Below are 26,159 nucleotides of genomic sequence, written 5' to 3'. Positions count from 1 at the left end.
CTGTGGGCCCATGTGTGCCAGGGTGAAAAGGTGAAGGTCTGGGATAGGAAAGTACTGATGTAAAAGGCTTTTTTCTAATGGTTGTCCCCTTACGAGCTCACGCTCTGCTGGCAACAGGGACATTTTGGACACTGGTTAGCAAAATAAGTAACTCAGTCTTGAGGACAGGGCATTCAGGTGTGTAGATAGGGAATTTGGGCAATGTGTTCTGGTACTTCCTGTCCACCATTCTGGTGGAGAGATAGTTGGGAAAAGTGCCTGGACTGCCCTCACTTTAGTTGAACACAGGACATTGGCCATAAAACACACAGAGATGTGTTTGCTGGGGAGCTGCTCCCAGCTCCAGCTGATGTCCCTAGGTCCAGGCTGGGACTACCAGCCCCTGGGGTGACTTCCTGGGGGCACAGACCTGGCTGTGCCAGCATTTAACCCCATGTCTAAATCTGTATTACTACATGCTGCGGTTGGCTGCAGTGAAAAAGCAACCCAAAGTCAGATGCATCAACATCTCTCTATGGCTCCCCAGGATGCATGGGGATGCCATGGGCTGCTTCCACAGACTCAGGGTCAATGCTGAGCCCTGCCAGCTTCTGGCACCAGCCACCCTGCCAGGTGAAGCAACCCACAGCCCTGGCCCTGGCTGGCAAACCAGCTGGCTCTGTAGGACTGGGGTGCCCAGCGCCCCTGGCAGGCTCTGCTGCCTTTGTGCACAGCACAGGGTGAGGGGAAGTTATTGTAAGCACAGCAGTGCCAGGGAGGGGACACTCCTGCTGTGGCCTTGCAGACGTCCATGTGACTCAGGGAGAGATAAGTACCCTGGTGCTTTTCCATGCCTGCAGAGAGGCCTGTTGCAGCATGTCGCAGGGAGAGGCACCGGGGCAGTGTCAGGAGCAGCCAAAGTGCTCTGGGCAGCCACTGAGACCTCCCTAACCCCAAAAGCAGCACTGGGGGGGGAGATCAGCCCTGCCACTTTGTGTTTCCATCCCAAAAGCTTCACTTGGTTCAACTCAGCCTCTAGCTCTCAGGGATGGGGAAAGGGTTCAGGCTGGCTCTACCTGCCTGCCTCTGCTCCATAAGAAAAACCACCTGAGCAGGGACATATTGTCACCCTGACAAACCATCCTGGCTGTTGGCACTGGGAAAAGATTCCCATGTCCAGGATAGGGTTCTGTCCCTGGCACATGAAGGTGCTGAAGGGGCACAGCCACCTTTCCCAGTGTTCAACCCAACAAAGCAGCAGCCCCAGCTGGGCCTCTGCATTGCTCCCTTCTGCCCTCGCCCCATGGAAAACCCCGCACGCTGTCCCGACAGCGCACAAACACCAAACTCTTACCTGCAGCCCTTTCAATTCTGCTTTTTAAGGGGTGGAGGCTGTGGCAACCACACAGGCAGTATTATTTGCAGTCCTTGGCAGGCAGCGTGGGTGGAGGCACCAGGCAGATAGGCACCATGTCCAGACAGGCGCAACAGCCCCGTGTTTGTCCCCAGCTGACCAGGCTCATTAGCAACACTGACCAAAACTGTTAGCTGGCAAGTTTTGGCTAGTCTGCCTCCACCTCCTCTATAAATGGCCTGGTGTGTTCTGTAACCCTGCAGGCCAGGTGGAGGTGAGGCAGTCCTGGCAGTAGCCAGGAAGCCTCAGCATAAACCTGGAGGCACTGTCAGAGCTCACCCACACTGTGCTGGCAGACAACTGCAGGACCCAGGGATCTCCACGCCTGCAAGGCAGGGCTGGGCTCAGCCCAGATTTGCCAAGGGATTTACTGCGTTCAAACCCATCCTTACAGGGCTGAAAAACCACCTTCAGTCAAGGGTAGGGGTGGAGGTTGGCTCAAGGGGGACAGAAGGGCAGTGCCATGCAGTGATGGGAGAACTGTGCTCCAGGAACTGAGTGGGCAGAGCTGGTCTGGCTACCACACCAGCTTCAGGCCAGCATCGCCACTGCCAGCACTTCCAGCCATGCTGACAAGGCACCAGCCCAGCTCCACAAGATTTTAGGCAGGGGACACCAAGTTTTCCAAGGCAGAAGACTCAGCCTTCACATGGGCAGCAAGACCCAGGTTAGCCTCTGCTTTTAGATGCACCAAGAAATCACAATGGTGGTGGAGCACAGTGGCCATGATCATCCTAGCAATGCTCCTAGTTCCCCCAGGAACCAATCCCCAAGCAAACACTAGGGGGGATTCACCCTGCAGGGAACCATCCTACATTGCTCTCTGAGCAACACAGAACCACCAGCACTGCTGTAGCACCAGGCAGACCTCCCCACCCTCCAGGGCAAGCCAAGCTACAGTCCAGAACCGTTGTCAGGGAAGAAGCCACAAGCCATAGGTAGATCATTACAACTTTTTATTTTATAATAAACTTCTCATTTTTTCCCCAAGGAAGACAAAAAACCGTGAGTGAGGCTACAGAACACTGTCAGTGAAGAATATGCAAGACAGACCCAGGCCAAAAGTGAGGCCAGAAAGGTTCCCCACTTCTCCAGGCAGAAGGGGTCCATTCCCAGAAGCCTCCACAGCCTTTGCTCGCCTCCCCACTACATCAGAGCAAGATCAGTGCTGTCACAGGAGGCAGCTGAAGCAGCAGAGATGTCATCAAGTCAGGTCACTGATGGACTGAGAGGACCATGCTTTGTCCCCCCACCCAACCAAAGCTGCCAGCAAAGTGGGACAGTGTGTTAGGTGATACAGCTGTTTTCTATACATGTACGTGATGTAAATTTAAAAAAACCCACATGATTCATTTCAAAGCAAAATAATTGAATAGTCGCTCTTCCTGCCAGGTAATCTCTCTCTAGGAGGACTTCACACATTCCTTCTCCTGCTCAATAGCTGCAAGAGAATAGAGGCCCCATTAGTCTCTAGTGCTTTTTTCTTTTGTGCAAGCACACACTGGAGGTTTCAGAGGATTCACTCAGGCCCTGGTGGCCAGTTTTGTGGTTTGATCTCAAGTGGGGTGGTTTAACAGTCAAGTTAGAAGATGACAAGCCACACGTGTGCGTGGCAGCAAGTCGGGCACCTGTCTGCGTCTGTCCGCAGGAAAGTGATGCCCTGAGGGATCAGTCTGGTGCAACAGCCCTCTCCGAGTGCCCCGGGCCGCTGCCCCGGGCTGCCCACAGCTCTGCCCGTGGCTTTCCCCGGGCCGGAGCCCTGCCGCCCCAAACCGCCCCTCTCCCCCGATGCCTGGGCAGGAGAGCGGCCCCCGAGGGCACTGCTCCGCCGGCCGTGCCTCCCACCCGCCAGCCCCGGCCCCGCACTCACTCTCCTTGGAGGGCAGCGTGTTCTTCTCCTCCGTGTTAGTTTTCTTCAGCTTCTTCTTGTCGAATTTCTCCACCTCCGAGAGGTCCGGTTTGTCGCACATTTTGCCTGCGAGACCCCCGCCGCAGTCAGCCGAGGGATGGGGACGGGAAGACAAAGGCGGCCCCGGCCCCCCCCCCCGGCCCCCGCCGCGGACAATAGCGCAGGGCGGGGCGCGCCGCCGCCCCGGGCACCGCACCGCTCGCCGGGCCCGGGCAGCCGTGCGGGGCGGCCCCCGGTGCCCGCACACGCCGGGGAGCCCTCCCCGCCGCAGGCAGCCACGGCCCCCCGGGACCCGCCGCGCCCGCAGCCCCCGCCCCGGGGCGCCTCGGCGCGTCCCTCCTCGCAGCAGCGCCGCGCGGGGCCCCTCTCCGCGGCGCAGCCCGTACCTGCGGCGCGGTACGGCGCGACGTGCGGTGGGTGCGATGTGCGGCGGGTGCCGGTACCGATAGCGAGCCCGCTCCCTGCGCGTCCAGGTGAGGCTGGAGCGCGCCGCGCGGGGCGGAGCCTTTTATAGCCCGGCCGCCGCCCAGCCCGCGCGCCCATTGGCTGCCCGCCCGCCGGGAAGCGCGTGGCCCGCAGGGGGCGGCCGTTCCCGCCGCGCCGCGCGTGAGGGGGACGCCGAATGGCGGGGCGGGTCACACAGCCCTCACAGCACACGCGGACACGCAGCCACAGCTCCTGCTGGCCCCACACACGGCTGGTCCCCTCTGTGACCAGATGGCTCCACAGCCACTGTCCCAGCCTCAACCCCCCACCAGAAGCAGGTGCCCCACAGCAACGGAGACAGATGTGGCCCATGTGTATGTCCAGGGATTCTCCACTGCCGAAGCAGAACTTGAATAAAGCAAGTGCTGGGCTAAAGCCAGCACCCTGTTCTCACCTGTGAGAAATGCTTGGCCACGGCCCAGCTCATGTCTACACTGCCTCTGGCCACAGCACTTCCTGAGGAGCTCTGGTCACTAAAGAAGCAGCATGGGTGGACAAGAAGCTGACCATACTCACAGGCTCTTGCTTGAAAGCAACGAGCCTGGGGAGGAGCCCGAACTCCGCAGATGGGCTGGAAGGAACACCTTTGGTGGTAAAAAGCCAAGGGGCAGTGCAGGCAGCCTATCTGATCCCAGCAGGAAGAACAGTGGCAGTCTGGGGGGTACTCGCCCGCTGGCCACCAGGATAGAGGGGTAGAGGTCCAGGAGGGTCCTGTAGGTGCTGAAGGGAATGAGGGCAAGGGGAGGAGGCAAAAGAAGAAGTATCGTGACTGCAGATGAGGCTTGCAAAACCTTTCTACAAGAGCTCTTGGTGCCATGGTGAGCAGGAACCTGTTACAGAGCACCAAGGGGTAGCAGCCGCGCTCCAGCAGCTCTACCTCCACCTCCTCCTGCCCTGCCAACCTCTGGGCTTTGCTCAGGGCTTATTGGAGATTTTGCAGAGAAAATCCCCAGCAATCCGGAGGGAACACTTGCTTTGTGTTCTTTGCGACGGCTGTCTTGGCAGGAGGGACTGGTGCTATCCAGCGACAGCAGGTCACGGCCGGAGGTGGCCCTTTGCTGCAAACCCTGAGGCACCTTCTCACTCCAGCCAGAATGTAGGCTCTGAACTCAAGAGGCGCCAAGAGCTGGCAAATGCTGAAAAGGCAAAGGCCAAGATCTAAGGCCAGGTTCCTCCTGCGAGAGGAGTCTGGATGAGAAACGGCCTCCCTCCTGTGCCTGGGGGAGGGAGAGGCTGCAGGCAAAGCTCCAGGCCAGGCTGCTCCCGGAACAGCTCTGATTTTGTGGTGCAGCCCCAGGTTTGGAGCTGCAATCCCAGTCAGGGCTGCCTTCATGAGCATCCTTCAAACCCACCCTGCAGAGCCTGCATCACACAGCCCAGCCCCAGTGAGAAAAGGCTCATCTTTCCTGCACAGCCAGCGAGAACCAAAACATCCATTCAGTTTCAAAATGAAGGCAGGAAATCCTTTTTGTGTTCATGTAAATAGACAAGTGTTTTACCATGTGTTTACTCTCTGTCTGTGCTCACCTTCCCCTCACTTCCCCCTTTGATTGCCTGTTCTCCACATGCTTCTCCTTTGTGGATGCTGCAGTCTGACGTAGCTTTTGTCCCTGACAGGCAGCGAGTGCAAAAGAACCTGATCCCCACCCTGCCTGTGCACAGCCCCTTGCCAGCACCAGCTGCACCCAAAAACCTGCCCACCATCCCCCCATATTAGCTGCACCCACCACTGGCAAGGCACAGCCCCATGGCAATGTGTTGCATCTCCTGATGCTGCAGCACTTTGGAACCCCCGGGTCTTTGTCTGGGCACAAAGCCACCATGGTGGCCACGCAGGCGGGGAAGGGGAGCTCCCCCTTCCAAGCCACACAGGCACCACCACACTCATACAAACCACGGCCAGAGCAGCTTTAAAGCCAACCCTGTGTGCTGCCAGCAGGGGAGAGGTGGGGCTGCTGCTGGGGAGCTGCTAAAACCCATCTTGCACAAAGAACAAGAAAGGAGCTTATATCCCAGCAAGAGCTTTTCCCTGACAAATTAGCAAAGCCTCCCATAACTGCACAACCAGCTTCTTTCTTACGTCTTTTGGCATTTCTGCTTTCAATAATTCATAACAAAAGAACTGAGACATCAACAGATAGGGAGAAAGCAAAAACAGCCCTGACCTGAAATAGCACAGACTGACTGCCAACCATTTTAGATGGGCTTTAAATCTTGCACAGAACATATCTGCCAGGGCTGATACAGCCTCCCTGATAGCCATTTCCAGGAATGCCTTATTCTCCTCTACAGGAAGGAGGCAAGAAGTTTTCACTGATCAGAGGTTTTTCTCAGCCTCCTGACCCATCTGCTGGCAGGGCACCACCATGACAGCTGCCAGGCTGAGCCACTCCACAGCATGACAGCACTTTCTCCCATTTTCACCCAGCCTCCTGCCAGAACCCGTCACATCCATCAGGGCAGGAGCAGACCGCCCCAGGAAGGCAGCAGCATCCTGTGCTGTTGTGTATCACAGGAGGGCTCAATCCTCCTGTGGATGTTGCTGCAGTTTACAAAAGGGCTTGCTAACACCATTTTCCCCTTGCCCAACAGCAGCAAGACAAGGTGCTGCTTTCTTTAGATCACAGAAACACCGACTCCAGGAAACCTCCTTACATCAGTAAGGCAAGAGGGAGGTGCCAGCAAATTATTTTGAGGTGTGTCTCATGGTGCTTTAAACTGTGGACACATCCTGCTACCTGCAAGGCACATCTGGTAAATTCAGCTCCTACCCTGTGCTTTAGTTTCAGGTACCCAGGCAGGTGAGCAAGGCTGATACAGGACTAGCGATTGATGTGTTCCTTGTTCCAGTGAATTAACAGCAGGCAGCAGACAGGCATGAGATGGCTACCAGCACCAATACCAAAATCCTCACACCTTTAGCCACGCTCTGGCTGTGCCTGTGGCACAGGGAGTTGCTGGAGCTCCACCCTGCTCCTCCAGACCTCCAACTGCAGGAGCACAGCAAATGACTCAGTTGAGATTTTCTCCTGTTTTGTACAGCAGTAACTCAGCTGTGAGGAAAGCCTAGGACACCCCACAGCTCACCTTGAGACTTTGCTGAAATCTCCACCCCTTCCCATCTAAAAACAGCGTAACTTTTCACAGGTATGACAACTCTCCCAAGGAGGTATCTCCCATCCTTTGGAAGAGTTACAATGTCATACAGCATAAGTCTGTGCCCTCTCCCAACTCAAAACCCTGGTTTTATTAACGTAACTAAGAAAACATTATATACTCACTAATAGCAATGGTCTCCTGTATAGAAATAGCTGTAAAGCTCTGTTCTGTTTTTTTATCAAAGGAAGGTGAAATCTGCTACATAATCTTGACAAGACCCATAGCACCCACCCTGCTATTTGGGGAAAAAAACCCCATTTTTTTCCACTTATTCACTGGCCAGTACAGCAAGACATTTTAACAGGTGGACAATTGTGATCCTCAGCAAATGCCTGCCCGAGGCTGTGGTCATGTTCAGCCTAGGCCTGGAGGTCTATTTGTAATGCCAAGGCCCCTTCTCTAGACCTGCCATCTCATCCTTCTGACTTCATACTTTCCCATCTGCAACGCACAATGAGAAAGGATCAGGGTTTAGTCAGAACAAGGGCTTCTCAGGACATAATCCTACTGTCTCTGATCATCAGCTTTGTGTGAGACACTTACAAATCCTTCATTTGTACTTGTTAAAATATTCAAGCTTCCCCTACCTGAACATTATGTGAACAAATCTGCTCAGATACATAATTGAACAGTACTAACGAAGCTGCAATACCACCTCCAACAATTAGTCCGGGAAATCAAACATGGACAACAGGAATCACTCAGTGATGGTCCCATGCTTTTCCTTCCATGCAATATGAGCAGAGCCAAACTAAACCTCACAGCTGGCCACAAACACAAGGGTTAAACCAGATCACCTTCCAAGGTCCCTTCTAAATAAAAATATTTCATGATCTGCCCTTAAAATGACCCAACTCAGAAGATTCATGTCACTTAAGACGTTTAGAAGTATTTACAGGCAGAGGCTGTGGTTTTTAAATAAAAGTTTAATTCCTTCATCAGGTCTTAACTTGAAACACAAATGCTGCTGAAAATCTTCCCAGCGCTGCTCTGATGTCCTGGCTTTTGGCTCTCAGAGCAGCAGCAGGATGGCAGCAGGGGCTCCCATACAGGAAGTGGGATCACAGACTCTCAGGAGAGCTCAGTGCAGGATGCAGAGCAAAGAAGCAAGAGATGCACAGTTTCCAGACAAAACACCAATTCTTATACAAAAAGAAAAGCTCTACACTAATAGAAATGTTAATGTTGCCACAGGACAGGAGTTTAGGAAGGGAGAGAAGTCTTCAGTAAAAGGCACAACTAAAGAAGTACTTCCCTAGATTTTAACCACATCTTTCAGTTAGTTCCACTTATACCCCAGCCCCCAGCCTCTCAAAGCCATGCTGGTTACTCCAGAAAGTAATTTCAAGTTCCTTCTTTTCCCTTTTTCCTTTCCTCCAGCTTAAAACAAATAAAAAAAGGAGTGCTTATTAAAAAAAAATAAACACCAAAACCAACAAAACAAAGCCAGAATAAAACAGTTTGGTCTATAAACCGTAAGAGTTAAAGAGAGACTTAGCAGTTTACTTTACGATTGTCTGGTACATTTTCAAAGTATTCAAGTTTCAGATGATACTTATTACATCCAAGAGCCTCAGCCAGCTCTAGTTTTGGTATTTTTCTTTCAGGCACTTTATGGCCTGTCAGGTTGGTGTTAAATCTGCAGTTCTTCCAGTATTATGTATCACCAGCCTCTTCAACCCATTGCCATAAACACTCCCGGGAAGTATCAGACCCACTCCAAGGGCTCCTTCAGGTTTTGTCATCCTGCAACCTGCAGTGCTCCTTGGCTTAAGGTATTTTGTGAGAAGCAATGCTTTCAAGGAAAGGCAGACAGTGAGCAGGACAATATGTCAGTAACTTCCAGGATAACAGGACTGTAACAGGCATTGAATGAGAGGCTGAGCCAGCTGGACACAGCTGTTGTGTTTCAGGTCACCCCAGCATCTGAGCAGGCACTTGCTAGATGCAACAACCTTGCTGTTGTTGGATAAAGAGGCTCTGTTCACTACTGTACTGGTAAAAAAAGGGTCAGAGGGCTGCACAGCAGGTCAAGGTGCAGCTGCAGCACATGACAACAGTGCTCTAGTTAGCTAGCAAGGCTAACAGGAAGCTGTGAAATTGAGAAGCTGGTTTTAGCCTGCACTAGAAACCAAAGCATACAACCACCACAAGTTCTCTATGTCAGAGTTTTTGGAAAAGAACACTTGTCCAGGATGCAGCTTCCCCACTAAGCAGAGCACAGACTTTGCTCTCACCCTTGCTTTGCTGTGTAGTGCACTAAAGGGCATTTAATTTCATCAACAATAAGAGGAATTCAAGTTTGCAAGCTACACTGATCTCCTTTTATGGGAGGAAGCTGTAGCAGAACCACCTCCAAGGTGTCTAACAGGGCTACACCAAGGGTCAAGTTTGGCCAAGACTCAAGCCTTCCCCACCACTCCCCAAGGGCTCTGTCAGGTACAGAGTGGTAAGACAGCCAGCAGTCTCTTGGGCTCTTGCTGTAGATCCAGATCAACATGTCCTAGGGAGCTCTACTTCCCAAACAACTTCGGGTGCACATGCCAGATCATCTAACCCTGCCCACAGACAAACCCTCTCCCTCCCCCCTCAAAAGAATTGTGGCAATTAGCCATGTGTCAGTCCTGCTCTCCACAGACCTGCAGAATTGAGCCAGGGCTACTGATCAGCTCCATGCACAGGGCTGCTGGTGGAGTTGGCTGGTACAAAGATGAGCTTTCCCCCTCCAGCCTCCCAGTGCTGGGAACAGAGCCAGTAAGCCTGACTTAAGCAGGAGCTGTGGAGAACTGCACTGGAACAAGCAGAGTCTTCTACTGAACTTTACAACAAGCTGAACAACTTTTGGTTTAAAAAAAAAAAGCCATACAAGCAGCAGCTGACATCTGTTGTTATAAAGGGACATGGCTGAATAGGTAGGAAACAGATTCCCCATTATGAGTCCTCCTGATGGCCTCTGCTAGGATCATGGAGATGTCAATCACCTGGAAGGGAAGAAAGATGCATCAGTGCCATTGAGAAAAGGCATCAAGCCTGAAAGAACTGCTGGGAAGTCAGGGAGAACCTAAAGAATAAACTCATCACCCACATTTTAACATGCCAGATGCAGCTAAATTACTTCTATACAGGATTAGGATTTAATTACATATAAGCCTGAAGATACCCCACAAATAGCACTACAAATACTCTAGTTGGTCTGTCAGCTACAGTCTACTGTCACCTTGCTTTGCTCAGACCCCCTAGGCTCAATCTGTTTACCACAGGACACTCTTATTCACTTTGTGCAGAGACATTAGGGCAGTCTAAATCAAGATGAAATCACTTCCCTTCAGCCGAGTGGTTTTACCACTGCTGCCAGCAGTCTGAGAGATGAAGCTGCTGTGCCGCAGCTCAGCTCCTGGGTGCTGTGCTGGCTCCATCTGGTGGGGTCAGAAAGGTACCAGGAGGGAAAGCTGAGTCTCAGCCAAATCCCAGCTCTGAATCCCCACAGCTAAAGCATTTCAATATATGTAGTCCAGTAAGAATCACTATACTCATGGTACATTAAGGAAACCAAGTGAAAATCATGTTTAGTATTTTTTATCTTCTAGATAGTTTGTCTCTGAAGGGAAGAAAAAAATCAACAAACTGCAGAGTAAAGCCAAAGACTTGTGAGAAATCCTTTAACTCTGTGTTCCTCAACATCAGACATCAGTGTGTAAATGTGAGGTATTAAAGGAGAGCCTGGAAAAATGCTCCATTGCAATCATCTTTGGCTACAGCTACTTACACAGAGGTTGCCAGTTTAACATTTTGCCTACACCAGCTGCTGTGTGGAGCCTTGGAAACAAGGTGAAGCACCAGAAATGTTTTACATGTTGCAGGATTGTTGCTTTGATTTTTAGAAGTGTCAAGATTTCTGTTGTAGTTTTTTTGAAAGTTTTAAAGTTCTCATAAAACTTCTTTAGCCTTCTGATAATGTTAACATTTTTTAAAATCAGATTTACTGGAGTTCTCATGTGCTGTTCATGTAAATAATGATTGTTTTGCATTCTTTGTGGGAGGAAAGAATTGATAAACTGTTGGTTTGACCAGTATAGTTGGAGAGGTGGCAGTTTCATCCTCCAATCCACTGTCACCTTTGGAATTCTATATATTGCGAGGTCAGAAATAAAATTAGCTCTTTTTCTCTCTTGAACTCACCAAGCCTCTGTGTACTCATTTCATGACCAATAGTGACAGAGGATTATCATTCAGAAGTTAGTGCTGAAAGAAATGCAACCCAACAGCAGCTTGCGATCAGCTTATAACATATTTCCAAAAGCAGCTTAAAATTGACTGCAGCTTCAACCAGTTCAGCCTCCCCTTCACCAGCAGCCCAGTAGTGGGGAAGCCTCTACACTCACACCACAATATTGGATGAGTGTGAGTAGTGCCAGAACTTCTCCAAATGCTTGTGTCCTTGATATTGGTGCTGTGAAGCCAAGGACCATCTGGAATTAAATCTGGCAAAGGATGTCAGGGACAAGAAGAATGTTTTCCTTCTGTTACTGATGTATTTGGAAAAACCTAAGAATAATGTGGGGCTCTTACTAAAGGGAAGGGGGACCCTGATGACAGAGGATGCAGAGAAGGCAGTTAGTAAGCACCTTCTTTGCATCAGTCTGCAATGACAAGCAGGAGACCAGGGTAAGGGAATGCTGGAAGGATGACTCTAACTTAGGGAGGAGTGGGTTAGAGGAGTGGTTAGAGCAGGCCAGACTTGATATCCACAAGTCCATGGGCCCTAATGGGATATATTCATGAGTACTGAGAGAGCTGGGAGACATCACAGCCAGGCACTCATTATCAGTTTTGAAAGGTCCTGGAGATCAGCAGAGATGCCTGAGGACTGGAAGAAAGCAAATACAACCCAGAATTACTGGCCAGTCAGCCTCACATCAATCCCTGGACAGGTGACAGAGCACTTCATTCCAGAGGCCATCTCTATGCACATGGATGACAAGAACGTGATCAGAAATAGTCAACATGGATTCACCAAAGGCAAATCCTGCTTGACCAACTTGATCACCTATGAGGAAGCAACTACCTAGATGGGTGAGGGGAGAGCAGTGGATATTGTCAACTTCAGCAAGGCTTTTGACACTGTCATGAAATTCTCACAGCCAAAACTCAGGAAGTGTACACTGGATGAGTGGATTGAGCCCTGGCTGAACAGCAGATTCTGGGGCTCATGATCAACTTTCAGTTTTCATATGGATGGCAAAGGCTGGGCATAAAGTGAAGATACACAACAAAACTGTCAGCACCAACATCAGAAGCTCCTGTCTACCTCTGTTTCAGCATTGCACATCATCAGCACATCACTTCTCCAAAGGGCACACATCCAACTACTTGCCTACACTGTGGCCCCATTAAATCAGACACCTGATCTAGGTAAAACAAGCCCTGAAACAAATAGATTCTTTAATGAACTTTTGGAGATGAACTGCAACAGAAGCTGCTTTATACCAGCGTAACATGTCTGTTACTCCACAGCAATAGGGCCAAGAGAACTAGGCAACACTGATGGCAGCACCAACAGAACTACTGTCAACACTACATAGTATTATGGGATTTTCACCTCCAACAGTGAACAGACAAGGTAACACCCCCCAGGAGTGACAGAAAATAGATGCTCACCTGGATTTTAGGACACTGCTTCATCTTGTCCTCCTGGGGTATTGTGTTTGTGACTACAACTGCCTCAAAACAGGCATTGTTGATCCGGGAAATTGCTGGCCCAGAAAAGATCCCATGAGTTAAGATGGCATAAACTTTGGTGGCTCCAGCTGACACAAGCCTGGAAGGGAGGAGTAAAACAAGAAGGATGAGTAATTCTCAGCAAGTATTAAGCTGACATTAGTGCAGGGCACATGGTAAGCATGACAGGAGACAGCACCATGTGCTTAGGAAACAGCCTACCTTTGATTCCCCCTCTCTACTGACTTGGGGAAAAAAAACCAGTTTTACAAGTACCATGAAATCCACCACAGGCAAAGCACACACTGAAAAAACCCCATTGTTCTTAGCTCTGGAATAACTGGAACAGATCATACAAATCACCTTCTGTAATTTTTGCTTACACAAAGTAGCAGATATTTAATACTGTGTTAATACTTTAATACTGTATTTAATACAATATGAAATACTGTGCTGATTTTTAATACTGTACTTAACAGTTAACCATCTTGCATATGTTGCTGCTTCTAGTGTAAAAGGCATGAATGATATCAAAGTTTGAAGAGCTTATTTGTAGTACAAAACCAGCTGATAGACCAGACAACACTCAGTTCTACCTGGCATGGTCAGTGATGGTCAATTTTCAACACAGGGGAAGAAGACACTATGTTTTGTCTTCTACCTATTCCCACCACAAGAACGTTTACTGTTTTTTTTTTTTTCCCCCATATTTTGTATGACATGAATAATAAGAAAATGCATGAGCCATGTGACACTTGTCATGCAAATAATCTGCTGAACCCATTACACAGTGCTCACTAAGAGCAGGTTCCTGGGCTAGGAAGGCAGCAGTCAGCCCCACTCACTTGTCTGCAGCATGGCAGATGGTGCCACACGTGTCTGCCATGTCATCCACCAGGATGGCCACTCTGTCCTTGACGTCCCCCACCAGCACCATGCGATCCACCTCGTTGGCCTTCTTGCGCTCCTTGTGAATGAGGGCAAAGTCTACATTCAACCGATCTGCAATGGAGGTCACTCTGAAGAGAGAACAGTTCCCAAACAACACTTAACTCCACACAGCAGCTTCACCAAAGCTCTTTCAATATCGAGCACACTGCGCTAAGAGGAGCTGTCACCACATCTGCTACTGCTCCCAAGCAATTACTAGAAGGCATTCTGCCACCTTCCTGTTTCCCTTCCAGCAGCTAAACTGCAACCTCTGATCTAATCTCCCTCAGAGACAGCAAATAGATCTCATCTTTCATCATGACCACTGTAAACTAATTTGCATTTAAGATGAAAACAAACCTTAACCAGCAAGGTCAGCAAACTTGAAGTGATCCAAACACTTGGAAAGTTGTCATCTTTGTAACACTACACTGGAAAGGCTTAAGTTGTGCTATGACAGGGCTTTACTGTCACTCCTGTAAGCACTCAATCATCATGCACACAAGCACTGGCATCGATTGTGGCAGGATTATGCATCCAGGAAATTCAAACACACCACCTCACATTTATTTCCATTAAAGTGACTGCAGAACAGCCTTACTTGAAGGATCTTAACCTTACATATTGATACTGATGAAAAGTAAAGAGTTTAAAAGCTTTAAGAGTGGAAGGAGTAAAACACACATGCCCCCAGAACCTCTACACTTGAGGTAAGCAGACTCTTAGCCCCACTAGATCAGACTTATCATCCTGGTGGTCTTACACAAGACTGTTAAACTAAACTGAAGTATCTGGCTTTGCCTATCTCCATAAAATACTGCACCAGCCAAGATCGACACATTTCAGTATAAGAGGCTTTTGAGCAGATTTTTTCAAGAGTCAGATTATATCTGGCTGGTTTGGCACTTCATATACTGTGTTATGCAACAAGCTACAGAAATAGCTGAATGTACAGAAGGCCTTGCCCAATCTGTGGACCACAGCAAAGCTACAGAAGGCACAGAGTGAGTGACCTACAGTGTCAGTGTCTCTTGGCTATCTGTAACAAATAATTTTAAACATTCTGAGGCATAAGAATCATATCAGCACCCACCAACATTTTGGTGTGACAGCCCTGGATTAAAGAATACATCTGTGTCCCTTTACTGTTCACATGTAGCCCTCAGACAGAAGCATCAAGGAACAACCTGGCTTCTCCTAAAAAGCCCCGGAGAACATTCGGAGCTGCCCACAAACTGCAGGGAGATTGTCAGGCTATCAAAATAGAAATGTGCTATAGCATATGCTGCTGCTTTTTGGAAAGGAACCATCTATCTTCCTCGTTCTCAGAGAACATGAAAAGTGGCAGCAGGCTTAAATCACAGCTAGATATTCAAATCCAGGGTAATAAAGTAAGGAAATGCCTCAACAGACTAAGTTTAATTCTGCAAAGAAAGCAGCCTAGATAAAATTGTATTATTAATCATCAGCAGTAAGCTTACCTTGGCATAGGGGTGTAAGCTACACTATTTCCTCCTTCAATTGGCATAAATACCCTTGTACAAATTGGTTTAGTCCAAGGCATGTAGCTGTTGTGCAATTCCTACCTATGCAGCTGTGATTCTAGAAGCTATTAAATCCTAAACATTCTCTAGGAAGAATTCTGACCACTCTTCACCAGCTGTCCCAGACTGTCTGAGAGGAGGCAGACTGAAAGAAGGAACATGCTCTAAAAATAGGGTCACAAGTAGGAATTGAAGTAGACACAGAAGCAGCATCTCCAGCTACCTGTCTGACAGCTCACCTCTTGGCTCCACCAGCATCTGGTGAAACAATGGTGCAGTTCTTCCACTCTGGAATATTCTCTTTGATCCATTTCAGTACAGCAGGCTCAGCATATAAATTATCAACAGGGATATCAAAAAAACCCTGCAAGGGAGACAACAGGAACAGATGTAGCTGAAAGTCCCATTCCAGAAAGAGTTTTAAGAATCCTTCTGTATCAGGCATGCAGTCATCACCTTTCCACAGCTTTCAGGTTTCCTTTTTACTTCCCTTGATATAAGGGCAGTAGTTTTCAGGATACACAGAATAGTAATGTAAGAAGTCTTCAGAACCAGAAATAGTTCAGCAACAAAAATAACACTTTATATTTAACACCTCCACAAAATGAAACTAGTTTTGTCCTAGGAGCTGCAGAAAGCCTGCAGCAAATGCACTCATTTCCAAAGCAGCTGCCTGCCTGTTTACAGTCAGTCTTTAAAGCTCATTACCCAAACTGTTCACATCTACAAAACAGGCTTGAGTAACATCTGTCTTTAAACTAATGCAGCTGGTTCCAGAACTTTACAGTGACCCCCCCCGACTTCTTCAAATCTCATAGGTCAGTACATGCCAGAAGTTAACCCTGGAGTAACAGGCAGGAGAGTAAGGGGCAGCTACTCCTGAGGAATGCTTCAAGGTATGGGGTAACAGACCCTTCTCACCATCATTCCTTCTGTTCTCAGCAACACAGCAGCTACAGGAACCAGGCTGAAACCAGCCAGATGCTGGAAGCACATATGCACAAATTATCCCCTTAAATCTCATCGCTGCTGCTGGTGCAAGGTCAGCACACACCAATTCCAAGCCCTGTGGGCAGAGGGGCCCCCTTGGGCTCACTTATTTCAGGCTCTGAGAGCCTTCTCAGCTGTGCCCCTACAGATTTTTTCACCTGAGACAGTATTTCTGGGCAAATCATACCGAAGTGTGAATGACTGCATTTCCAACTGTTAAAACAACAGCCAGCCCACTTAGTCCAGCGGGCAGTAGCTACCTTACCCTTCGCAGCAATACAACAGACATCGTTCCCTCTGCCACACCCCTCTCAGTTGCACCAAGTTGGTTTCTTAGTCTTGAGCACTTGCTCAAAGTAGAGAAAAACGAAATCAGATTGAGCTTGCAGCCTGTCTTCTCCCTGGCAAATATTCCTGCCAGTTTCCTTACACAGCCCAGGTGAGGACTTTAGTTGCTCTGTGAGGTATTTTGCTCATAAGCCAACACAGCCTATGAGTAATTTTCAATTCTCTACCAGCCTGGGTGAGAACCAAGGCCAACCTGTGTGGGAGGACAGTACTGAATGGATACAAGTGGAATTGCCCATCTTGCCAGAGGCAGGCTATCAGATCACCGTCCTGGTCAACTAAACCAACAAATGCAGCTGTGCCAGGACACCTGAGGGCAGAACTAACTGCTCACTTCTCCAAGACAACACACTAAGTATCACAAAGCTCTGCTCAGAATTTAAAGACAATCTCCATCTCACACTGGAGTGACACATAAGGTCTAATGAAGAATAAACAGTGTCACTGTGTGGCAACAAAGACGTACTGATCACTTACTAGTTCATTTACACAAGACTCAGCACACTCAGTCTGATGAAGAACAACTGTACGTTCACTTACAGGTTAACCTGTTACCCCCCTGCCCCTCCAGTCCCAAACTCCCACATCTCCATCACTGCAGTATCTCAAAAAAGCAATGACTGGAAAGCTTGCAAAGCAGTCAAGAGGCTCAGACTGGAACTGGTTAAGTGCCTTCCAGATTTTTGCTCCTACCTGAATCTGAGATGCATGCAGGTCCATGGTGATTATGTGATCTGCACCTGCCACAGACAGCATGTTTGCAACCAACTTGGCAGAGATTGGAGCTCGACTCTTGTACAGGAAAAAAAAAAAAAAAAACAAAACAGTATAAGACAAGTTCAACTCCTTCATCAAGATGCCAGCCTTCTGCTTCCAGGCAGTGATTCACAAGCAGTTACTAAAAGGAGCACTCATTAACATTGCATCTTCTCATCAGCTAGTGATTAGACTTCAGTTTATTTTCAAGAAGAACTAGATCTTTATGAAAAGATCATTTTGCAGTCCAATGTCCCCAAATTTAATGAACTGAACAGAGGTTGGATATTCAGAGAAGGCGACAAAACTTCATTTAAATCCTCTCCAGCAGTCAGGACTTTCAAGGTGTGCATTCCCTGCAAAAACCTTTACCACATCCCTTACCTTGTCCTTTTTGTCCTGCCGGGCATAAGGGAAGCAGGGGATGACAGCTGTGACTCTGCTGGCTGAGGCAATCTTACAGGCATTTATCATGATGAGGAGCTCCATCAGATTGTCATTGATTTCCCCACAGCCACTCTGCACAATGTAGACGTCCTCCCCACGGACACTCTCTCCTATTTCCACACTGGGAACAGATGAGAAGACAGTTGTAGCCAAACACAAATCAAAGCACAGGCAGTACCTGTGCCTGCAGAGCAACCCAGGCACTACATCCCCAAAGGTCTGTGGGTGACAGTGCCAGATAATCGAGGCTGTTGAGCAGGAACACTGCTGTTTATTTGCTCAGTGGCTGTTTTACAGCTCTCACTCATCAGATTTAATGGTCTAGCCAGTAAAGCTAAAAGCACTCAGCGTGTACTCTTGATCTCAACACAAGCTGAGCATGTAAACAGCCCAGAGCAGGCCTTGTTCCCCTGGAATCACAAGCACAGGCACCTCTAAAAGCAGCAGTGTACAAAGCAGCAAGGATCATGGCAAGTCAAACTGCTACCAAAGCAACACTGCAGCCAATTATCAGATTGAGACTCATAGCAGCCATGCAGTGGCTCCAGCAGAGAAGCACTCCAGCCTTTCACTCTGGAAAGGCCTCTGGGGTTAATTTTCTCCTGGGTGCAGTGCACACTAATCCCTGCTGATGAAGGGCCTGAACACAAGCCAAAGGTCCTGTTTGCCAGCAGCAAATGCCAGCTCCAGTGCACGTATGGACACACCTGAGCCAGAAAGAGTGGGAAAGAAGCCACTTCATTTACAGAGCCCCTCAGGGTAGAGTTCTAACTCAAATATTTCCTTCTCTCACCTTTCTGATCTCTTCAAACTTTTTTTGACGACTGTTATATATTTCTATTCTTACTGCTCAAAATCCATCAGCAAGCTGCTGCCATCTTTACTGCCCACTGACTTACAGGATGCATCCATCTCTTGTGTAGAGTTTCTGCCAAAGAGAACTCTCTGCTGGGGAACTGTGATTATCAGCAGTTGGCACATAAGTGTCATCTTCAATATTAGGGTGATTTAAGATATTTATGGTACAAAAAACTCTATGAATTATTCTGTTGAAACAGTCTTACTCTTCTGGGGAACCACCTGCTGCCAGTTTATTAGGGTAAGTAAGATGCTTTTTAAGTCTTCAAGTCGTATTACCTGCTGACATAGGAACCTGCTGGGCAGCCAGCTAGATGGGTAAGAGTAGTTAATAAAGAACAAAGAGAACAGTGCCAGGGCTGTAAATCAAATAGAACTTTTTGTAACTCCTCTACACCTCTCTGTACTACCTCTGAGGTTTCACAAACAATACCCATGGCAAGAGGCACATGATATCGTACGTCACATGTACATCCTGGATTTTTGTGGGAAAAAAAAATTCTGCTTCCAGAAGGAGTGGGTTGGAGCAATCAAGGTTCTTTGCATTACACTTTGTGGTGTATACACGATTAGTATATTCTCTAAGACAAGCTTAAGGAGCTCTGAACAACTTTAAACCTTTTTAGCTTTACACAGGATGGCAGCAAGATTCTTGAAGCACAGATACATAAAACAAAGCGAATGTTAGGTCTCAAAGCTGGAGGGACACAGACTGCGTGACTGCAAATGCACCGTGGGATACACGGAGGTGTGAGCCACTTTCCTTAAGAATTCTATCGACACCTTCTAAGACTGTGAAGCTCCTCAGAGAAGTTTAAAGTTACCAACTACGTGCTAAGCACAAAGTTACGAAGCCTCGAGTCATCAGAGTTAAGATTTAAGCATGAAAAAGCCTAATCAGTGTAGGTGTAACTCCGAGATGCGCCATCCCATCGGCTCGCGGCGCTGGGATGGAGGGGGAATGGGGAATGGGATGGCGAACTGCACCGCTCCAACGCTCGCCACATGGGCCCGCTCACACAAACCCTGCACGCCCCGGAGCCCCGCGCGGCCCCGGGCGCTGGGGAAGGCCCAAGGGCGGCGGGGGCAGCGCGCGTGGGGCCCGCTGGAGGCACGGCCCGGGCCGCGCGGGGCTCCGGGCCGGCACCGAGAGCCGGGTCCGGCCGGGGGGACGCGCGGTGCCCCCGCGGGCTCCGGGGCAGCAGGGGTCCGGCGGGAGCGCTCCGGGGATGCCTCCGAGCGCAGCTCCGCGTCTCTGCAGCCGGGCCCGACCGCACGCCCCCGAACTACAGCCCCCATCATCCCCCTCGCGGAGGCCGCGCGGCACCGAGCGCCGCAGCGCCGCGCGGCCCGCCGGGAGCTGTAGTGCGACCGCGCCCCGCCCCGCCTCGCCTCACCATGTCTCCTGGTTGCTGAACTTCTTGGTGACCACCTTGCCCAGCTCCAGGCCCAAACGGTCGGCGATCTTCTGGGACAAGTCCTGGTGCGAGCTACCGCTGAAGATCTTGATGTTGGGCATGGCGGCGGCTGCGGCACCCTTTTTCTCCTCCTCCTCCTCGTCGCTCCGCCACGCAGCGGCCGCGGCTGCCGCGCGGGGACCCGCCCGCCTCCTGCGAGGACGCGGCACGGTGGGCACAGGTCACACCGATCCCCTCTACGCCGCCATCTTACCCTTTCCCGCCTACTGCGACGACCCTTTATAGCCTCTCCGCCCCTAGGACACGCCCCCACTCGCTTCTCATTGGCTGATATGCCTCAGGGGCGTGGTTCCGCCAACGGGCGAAGCAGGAGTGGGCGTGGCTTGGTGCGTCTCCTTCCCCTTGAGGGCGAAGGGAGGCGAGCTCAGCCTCCCGCCGGGGGCGGGACCTAGGGCAGGAGGCGGCCCGCGATTGGTCGCTGTGCGGCGGCCTGGGCTGCGATTGGCCAGGGCGGCGGCGGCGGCAGGAGCGCGCGGCCGGCCCTGTCCCGCGCGGCCGCGGCCGGAGCAGCCGGCTCGGCGGCCATGATGGCGGCCGCGCGCCGGGGCGGGAGCGGCGGCGGCCCCGCTGCGGCCCGGCCGCGCCGCGCCCGCGCCCCCGCCCCGCTCCGCCCCGCTCCCGCCGCCGCCGGGCCCCGCCGCGCCGCCGCGCCGTTACCTCAGCATGCCGGCCTGCCCGCGCCCGCCGCCGCCGTCCCCCGCCGTCCCCCTCGGCTGCGCGGAGCTGGCGTCACCGCGGGCCGCGTGTGAGGCGGTACCGGCTGACAGCGGGCGGCGGCGGGCCCGCGCGGCAGCGCCGAGCCCCGCGCCCGCCCTGCCCTTCAGCGGCTCTTGCGATTCGGGTCGCGGCTGCGGCCGCGGGGGGCTGCTCTAACAGGCCGATTCATTCCCGAGCGGTTTTCACCTTTATGATCGGGATTGTGTACCCCATTCTGTGCCAAATTACATACTGATACACATATAGATACATGCATGTGTGTGTATCTATCTTATATATAATTACCTATGTAACTAACTATGGGCTAACACTAAATCAGTCTTCTGTGACTTAGCCGTTTGTATGTGACTGCATTATGCTTATTTATTTCTCCTTAGCGAAATGAAACATTGTGCTTAAGGGTTTTTAATCTTTAAACCTGGAAATAATGTAATCATAGAATATCCTGGGTTGTGAGGGAATCACAAACTCCTGACTCATGGCCCTGCACAGGACACCCCCAAGAATTCCGCTAATGTGATTTTTATAGTGGTTCTAAATTTCTAAATTTCTGATCCAGTCTCTGGTTGTTAATGTCCTTTTTCTAAGCCTTAATTATCTCAAATTACCTTTCACTGCTTTGAAGGAAATGACACTCACAGTTTAGTTTTTATATATTATAAATCCCCTCAAAATAAAAAAGCCCTGTGGTTCGTCACAGAAAGTGCAGGAATTGATAATTACTCACATTTCTGTGTTTCTATCAGACATACAACAACAAGCAAGTCCAGGGCAATGATGACACCAAGCCAGTGACTCTGCGCTCCCTGCCCGTGCTTGTTATTTTTCCCAGAAAGTGAAGGAGGAAGATTGACACATTTATGTAAATATTAAGGAAAAAGAAAAAAAAGCCACAGACAGCTTTTTCAGAATTTTCATTCAATTTTGTAATTCCTAATCATATTACCTGAATTTCTGAGAGACAATAAACTTCTGCAGTGAATTTGATTTGCTTCAAGTCCTTGAGAATTCAACTAGAAGAAATCATTCACAGTCAAAAGGGGGTGAGTCTGGACATGTTTTCTTTATTTTCTTAAAACTCTCCTGGCCCCAAGTGCTGCTGCCACTATCCCCCCCAAAGACCCATAAATTACTGACTACAATACCATGCTTGGAGGAGGTTTTCTATAACACTTTGTACAGTGTCATTAAATTTGGAATTCATCTGCATAAAGTAGATAATCAATTCCCATGCTTGGCATTGATGGAAGTGGAATATTAATATTGGTAATTTTGATTATTTTCTGGTGTAGCTGTAGGAATTTTGAGATGCTGTGACAGACAACAAATCCAGGGAATGGGGAAGGAAGAACATAGCCCTTTGCTTCTAATTTGTTGCTAATCATTACTCATCTTAACAAACAACATTAATCTTAGCAGTGAAGAAAATTTCACTGGAGAGTGGCTACCTCATGGTTCAAGTGATGGGAATTGAAGATACCTCCCAAATTTCCAGCAGACACATTTTTGCCCCAGACCCACAGCACTGCAGCCATTCACTGCTGACTCCAGGCCTTTGATCTGGGGCACGCCTTGGTTTTGAAGTATTTGCTCCACTCTCGTTTTAAATTCCATTTAATTGAATACAGAATGAGAGTTTTCTGTGCTCCAACATCCCAGGAACAGAAAACAGAAACATCTACGTTTATTTGTGGACCAGGCACTGGGACTCTGAGGCCGAAGGCAGCAGGGGGTATATTTAAACACCCAAATTATGCCTCTCACTGATGAGCCCTGCCTGGGCTTCCCTCTGCAGGACTTTAGAAGAAGCTTTCCTGTCATGTTCCTCCTGGCATCACAGAGATGCAATTTGGAGGAGTGAAAAATCTGACCAAAAAAAAAAGGGAATTAAATCCTTAATCCTAAAACCAGGAACTAGCAACCTGTTATGTGTAAAAGACTTTTTTTCCCTTTCTGTGCTGGCGGCCAGGTGTGTTTTCACACCCACCTGCTTCCCTCAGTATTTCAGCCTCCACCGTGCCTTTGTAGATTAGTCAGGCTTTGTTCCTGAGGACAAAAGTCCACCTCCACTAACAGCTCACTGAGCTCTTGGAACAGGATAACCTCAGAGATTTGCTTAAGGAGAAGCTCTTAAGGCACCAAAGTCTAAGTTAAACAAAGCAAAAACTCGCTCAGGAGGTTCCTCAGCCACAGCTTGTCTACGAGCAGTGTGCTTTGCCATGCAGGGACAAGGAGAAGCAGCTTTGAAGAGTGAGAGGTTTATCTGGTTCTTGGGATGAAAGGAGAGATTGTGTGGTTGCATCCATTGAAAACCAAACTCGCACTGGCTTGGGAGTCAGGATTTCTGACAGGATATTCAAAGGATGCTCAGGGAAATGATCAGAGATCATGAAAGTGTTTTGGAGTGTCTCATCTCTTGTGTGGATGCTCTTATTCAGAATTAAAGCACCTCGTTGCAGCTGGTAAGCCTCATTCTGAAAGCAAAATACAACAAATTGAATTATTTCCTTTCAATCAAAAGGATTTTATTTGGTTTTCCTGTGCTTTACAGTATGGACAAGCACAAGCTGGCCTGGGCAAGCAGAAAGGACAAGCTTATGGCCTGAGGTGCTCTGTTCCATCAAGTTCTGTAAATTGCGAATTAAATTACCGTCCAACTATTTTACTTACCTGATTATAAGGAGGTGCAATTAATCAGAAATACCTTTGTGTGTCATAAGCTGAGAATGAATTTCCCAGGAAGTTTCAAGCAGCACATTAACAGCATCAAATTTGATGGCAATGCCAATCAAGACAAGAGCCTTTGTCCCCCTCCTGGCACTTTCCTGCATACAATTGCCACTCAATTACCACCAGCAGTTAATCAAGAGCACATTTTCATACATAAAAGTCTGTGGCTGAGGGTTGTTATTTCTTTTTGTTGCCTTGTGACTTCAGTGCCTCACAGCCGGTTCTGTTAATGAGTGGCACTTGATGGAAATAACACCGGCCTCTGCCCTTTTGCCTCGGCGGCTGAAAGTAGGAGCTGGACCTCAAAAAAAAGTAAAGTAGAGAAGGAGTGGGAGGATGGATAGAAAAGTAGAGGCTGAGATTAAAAAAATACCAAAAAGGTTGGAAGGCTGAAAAGTAGAGGTTAAAAAGCTGATGCCAAAAAGGGGTGGTAGACTGACATGAGAGCAGAAGGAGAGGAGAGGCTGGTGGAGAAAGTTTAGGAATGGTGCTCACCCTTAGCACTGTAAATATTCCCAGAGTTACACAGGACATTGCTGGACCACACCCAGCAAGGAAAAGCTCACCTTTTATCGGGAAAAAGCTAAAATTCTGGGAAATAAATGGTATTGTCAAGTCTTCACTGGAACCAATACAGACTTGGAGATCGTTTTTAAAGGATCCTGACTAGTTCCCTTTGTGTTCCTGATCTTTATACTCAGCGTTTTTATTGTGCCTTCCTAAGGAGCCCAGGTAAAATATGAGGAATGAGCCATCTTGCCTTAGGAAGAGGTGTAGATTTAGGATTTTAGGAAGAGGTTAGATTTAGGAGTATTTCCAAGATGCTTTTTGAAAGTGGGATTTAGTAAAGCATTTAAAATGTCCTGACCTCGAGCACGTCCCCAGCCCTTTCATCTTCTCACCAGCTCTTGACACTGGCAGCAAACCTTAGAGGGGCAGCACTGGAATTTCTGCCACTTTGGGCATGGTGTGTTTGCCTTTTAATAACTTTAATATTCCAGCTGCAGAAACCCTGCTCCATCCGTTCTGTGTGTGGGGGACAGGTGACAGCCAGGGGCACTGTCTCAGCTGGCCTGGGAGGCTTTGCAGCAGCTGCAGTGGGATGAGGTGTCTGCTCATGCCCTGACATGGAATTACATAACATGACAGAAAAACCTCTGGAAAAATTTCCTATCAAGTGTGCAGACTGTTTTGGTGTATATTAGGCATGTTTGGGTGCTGTAAATAGGCTGAGATGACTGTGCTCCCTGGCAGACTTCTCCCATGTGCACAGAAAGCCATAGGTGTCCTGCCCAGCCCCACTGTGACTGCCCACGTGAGGAATTTGTTAGGATATTTCACACAGGAATCCAGACACTGTGCTTTAAATGAGGATAAAATTTGGACATTGCTCACTTCCATTTGACTGTCAGCTCTCCTGGGCACGATGAAAGCAGCAGTGGGTCCCAGCTATTGAGCTTACTCTGCTGTTGTATCTGGGGCTCCTGCAAGTCCTGTGTAGTGCTGCCAAGACCTTGGAGGGGATGGAAATCCTGACGGGAGAATGTGACTGCTCCACCATGGGGATTAGAGTTCAAAGTGCTCTCAGTCATGGTGCCCAGTTATAGTCCCCAGCTGGCAATGACCAGCAAAGTTCACAGAGACACAAAACCTATCTTGGGACTGCTGCTTGAGGCCTGCTGGTTTTCCAGCCTCTGCCTTTGACCCTTTAACCCCTGACAGCCAGGTAGTGAGGTTTAACCTCAGCTGCCAAAGCAGCACCACATGGCTGAACAGATAAAGCAAAATCTGCACAAGCAAGCAAAGCTAAACAGGGAATTGATGCACTGCCTCCCTTGGCAGGCAGGAGTTCCAGGGAGGCAGGGCTCCATCTCTGTACCAGTGACCTGGGAGGACAAACTCAGGATGTCACCCCTTCCTCCTTCTCCCCAGCTGTGTGTGCTGAGGGTGATGCCACAAGGTGTGGGGTGCCCCTGGGGTCAGCTGGGATCAGCTGTCCTGCCTGTGTCCCCCCAGCTCCTCCCTGGTGAGGGTGAGGAGCAGGACAGGCCCTGGCTGTGTGCAGTCCCTGCTCAGGGATAACTCAGACATCCCTGGGGTATCAGCCCTGTTTCCAGCACAGAACCAAACCCAGCTGCTGTGAGGAAAACTAATACCCCAACCAAAACCAGCACACCAGGTGTTCTGTTCGTCTTCTGAGCATTAGAGGGACCAGCAGTGGCCCAAATTTTGTTACTTTTCTGTCCATGGTCACTGATAGAGCCTTGGTAAGAACTCCTTGAGAGCAGACACAGATTAGGGGAGATTAAGGGAGGGAGCAGACTGTGGGGTTACAGGGACATCAGATGGCCGGGAGGGTATGCTGTGGCTGAGCACCGGAGCTGGGAAGGTCCTGGAGGAAATCTGCACCATGAGGCTACAGAGAACACTCAGGGGGAAGGCAATGTGAGAGGGGCAGGTACTGCTGGCTTTGCTCTGAGAAGGTGCAGAAGGGCAGCAAATGCAATCTGCCACTCTCAGGCAAATTGCTGTGGTGGGAGGGGATGTAGAAAAATTGGTTTATCACACAATATTTTAACTTGCTTTGACTTCCTGGGGCACACTGGCCTTGAGGTGAAGAACTATCGGTGCTAAATGAGAACTAGCCAGTCTGCAGGGAGATAAACTAGATGGGCAGTGAAATGGGAACTAGATTT

The 26,159-nt window shown here is 49.3% G+C and overlaps 2 protein-coding genes across 3 annotated transcripts; both read right to left on the bottom strand.

The window, feature by feature from the left end:
* Positions 1–2,332: 2,332 nt before the first annotated feature.
* Positions 2,333–3,783, bottom strand: LOC110472677 (thymosin beta-15A homolog). Its single transcript, XM_021534598.4, has 3 exons — positions 3,689–3,783; positions 3,264–3,368; positions 2,333–2,834 (listed from the first exon to the last, which is right to left on the bottom strand). The coding sequence occupies exons 2-3, from the start codon at positions 3,361–3,363 to the stop codon at positions 2,797–2,799; spliced, it is 138 nt and encodes a 45-aa protein (XP_021390273.1). The 5' UTR covers positions 3,364–3,368; positions 3,689–3,783; the 3' UTR covers positions 2,333–2,796.
* Positions 3,784–7,855: 4,072 nt separating this feature from the next.
* Positions 7,856–20,210, bottom strand: PRPS1 (phosphoribosyl pyrophosphate synthetase 1). 2 transcript variants are annotated; one of them, XM_021534483.4, is made up of 7 exons: positions 19,936–20,210; positions 17,618–17,801; positions 17,171–17,269; positions 15,379–15,503; positions 13,511–13,684; positions 12,606–12,765; positions 7,856–9,928 (listed from the first exon to the last, which is right to left on the bottom strand). In XM_021534483.4, the coding sequence occupies exons 1-7, from the start codon at positions 20,055–20,057 to the stop codon at positions 9,836–9,838; spliced, it is 957 nt and encodes a 318-aa protein (XP_021390158.1). In that variant the 5' UTR covers positions 20,058–20,210; the 3' UTR covers positions 7,856–9,835. The 2 variants fall into 2 exon arrangements, with proteins under 2 accessions (XP_021390158.1, XP_085426629.1); XM_085570503.1 differs by lacking the exon at positions 7,856–9,928 and adding an exon at positions 10,840–11,814.
* Between the last annotated feature and the right edge of the window lie 5,949 nt (positions 20,211–26,159).

The sequence above is a fragment of the Lonchura striata genome, chromosome 4A (assembly GCF_050655825.1).
Source record: "Lonchura striata isolate lonStrDom1 chromosome 4A, ASM5065582v1, whole genome shotgun sequence".
Taxonomy (NCBI): domain Eukaryota; kingdom Metazoa; phylum Chordata; class Aves; order Passeriformes; family Estrildidae; genus Lonchura; species Lonchura striata.
This window is presented reverse-complemented; position numbering and strand designations above follow the sequence as displayed.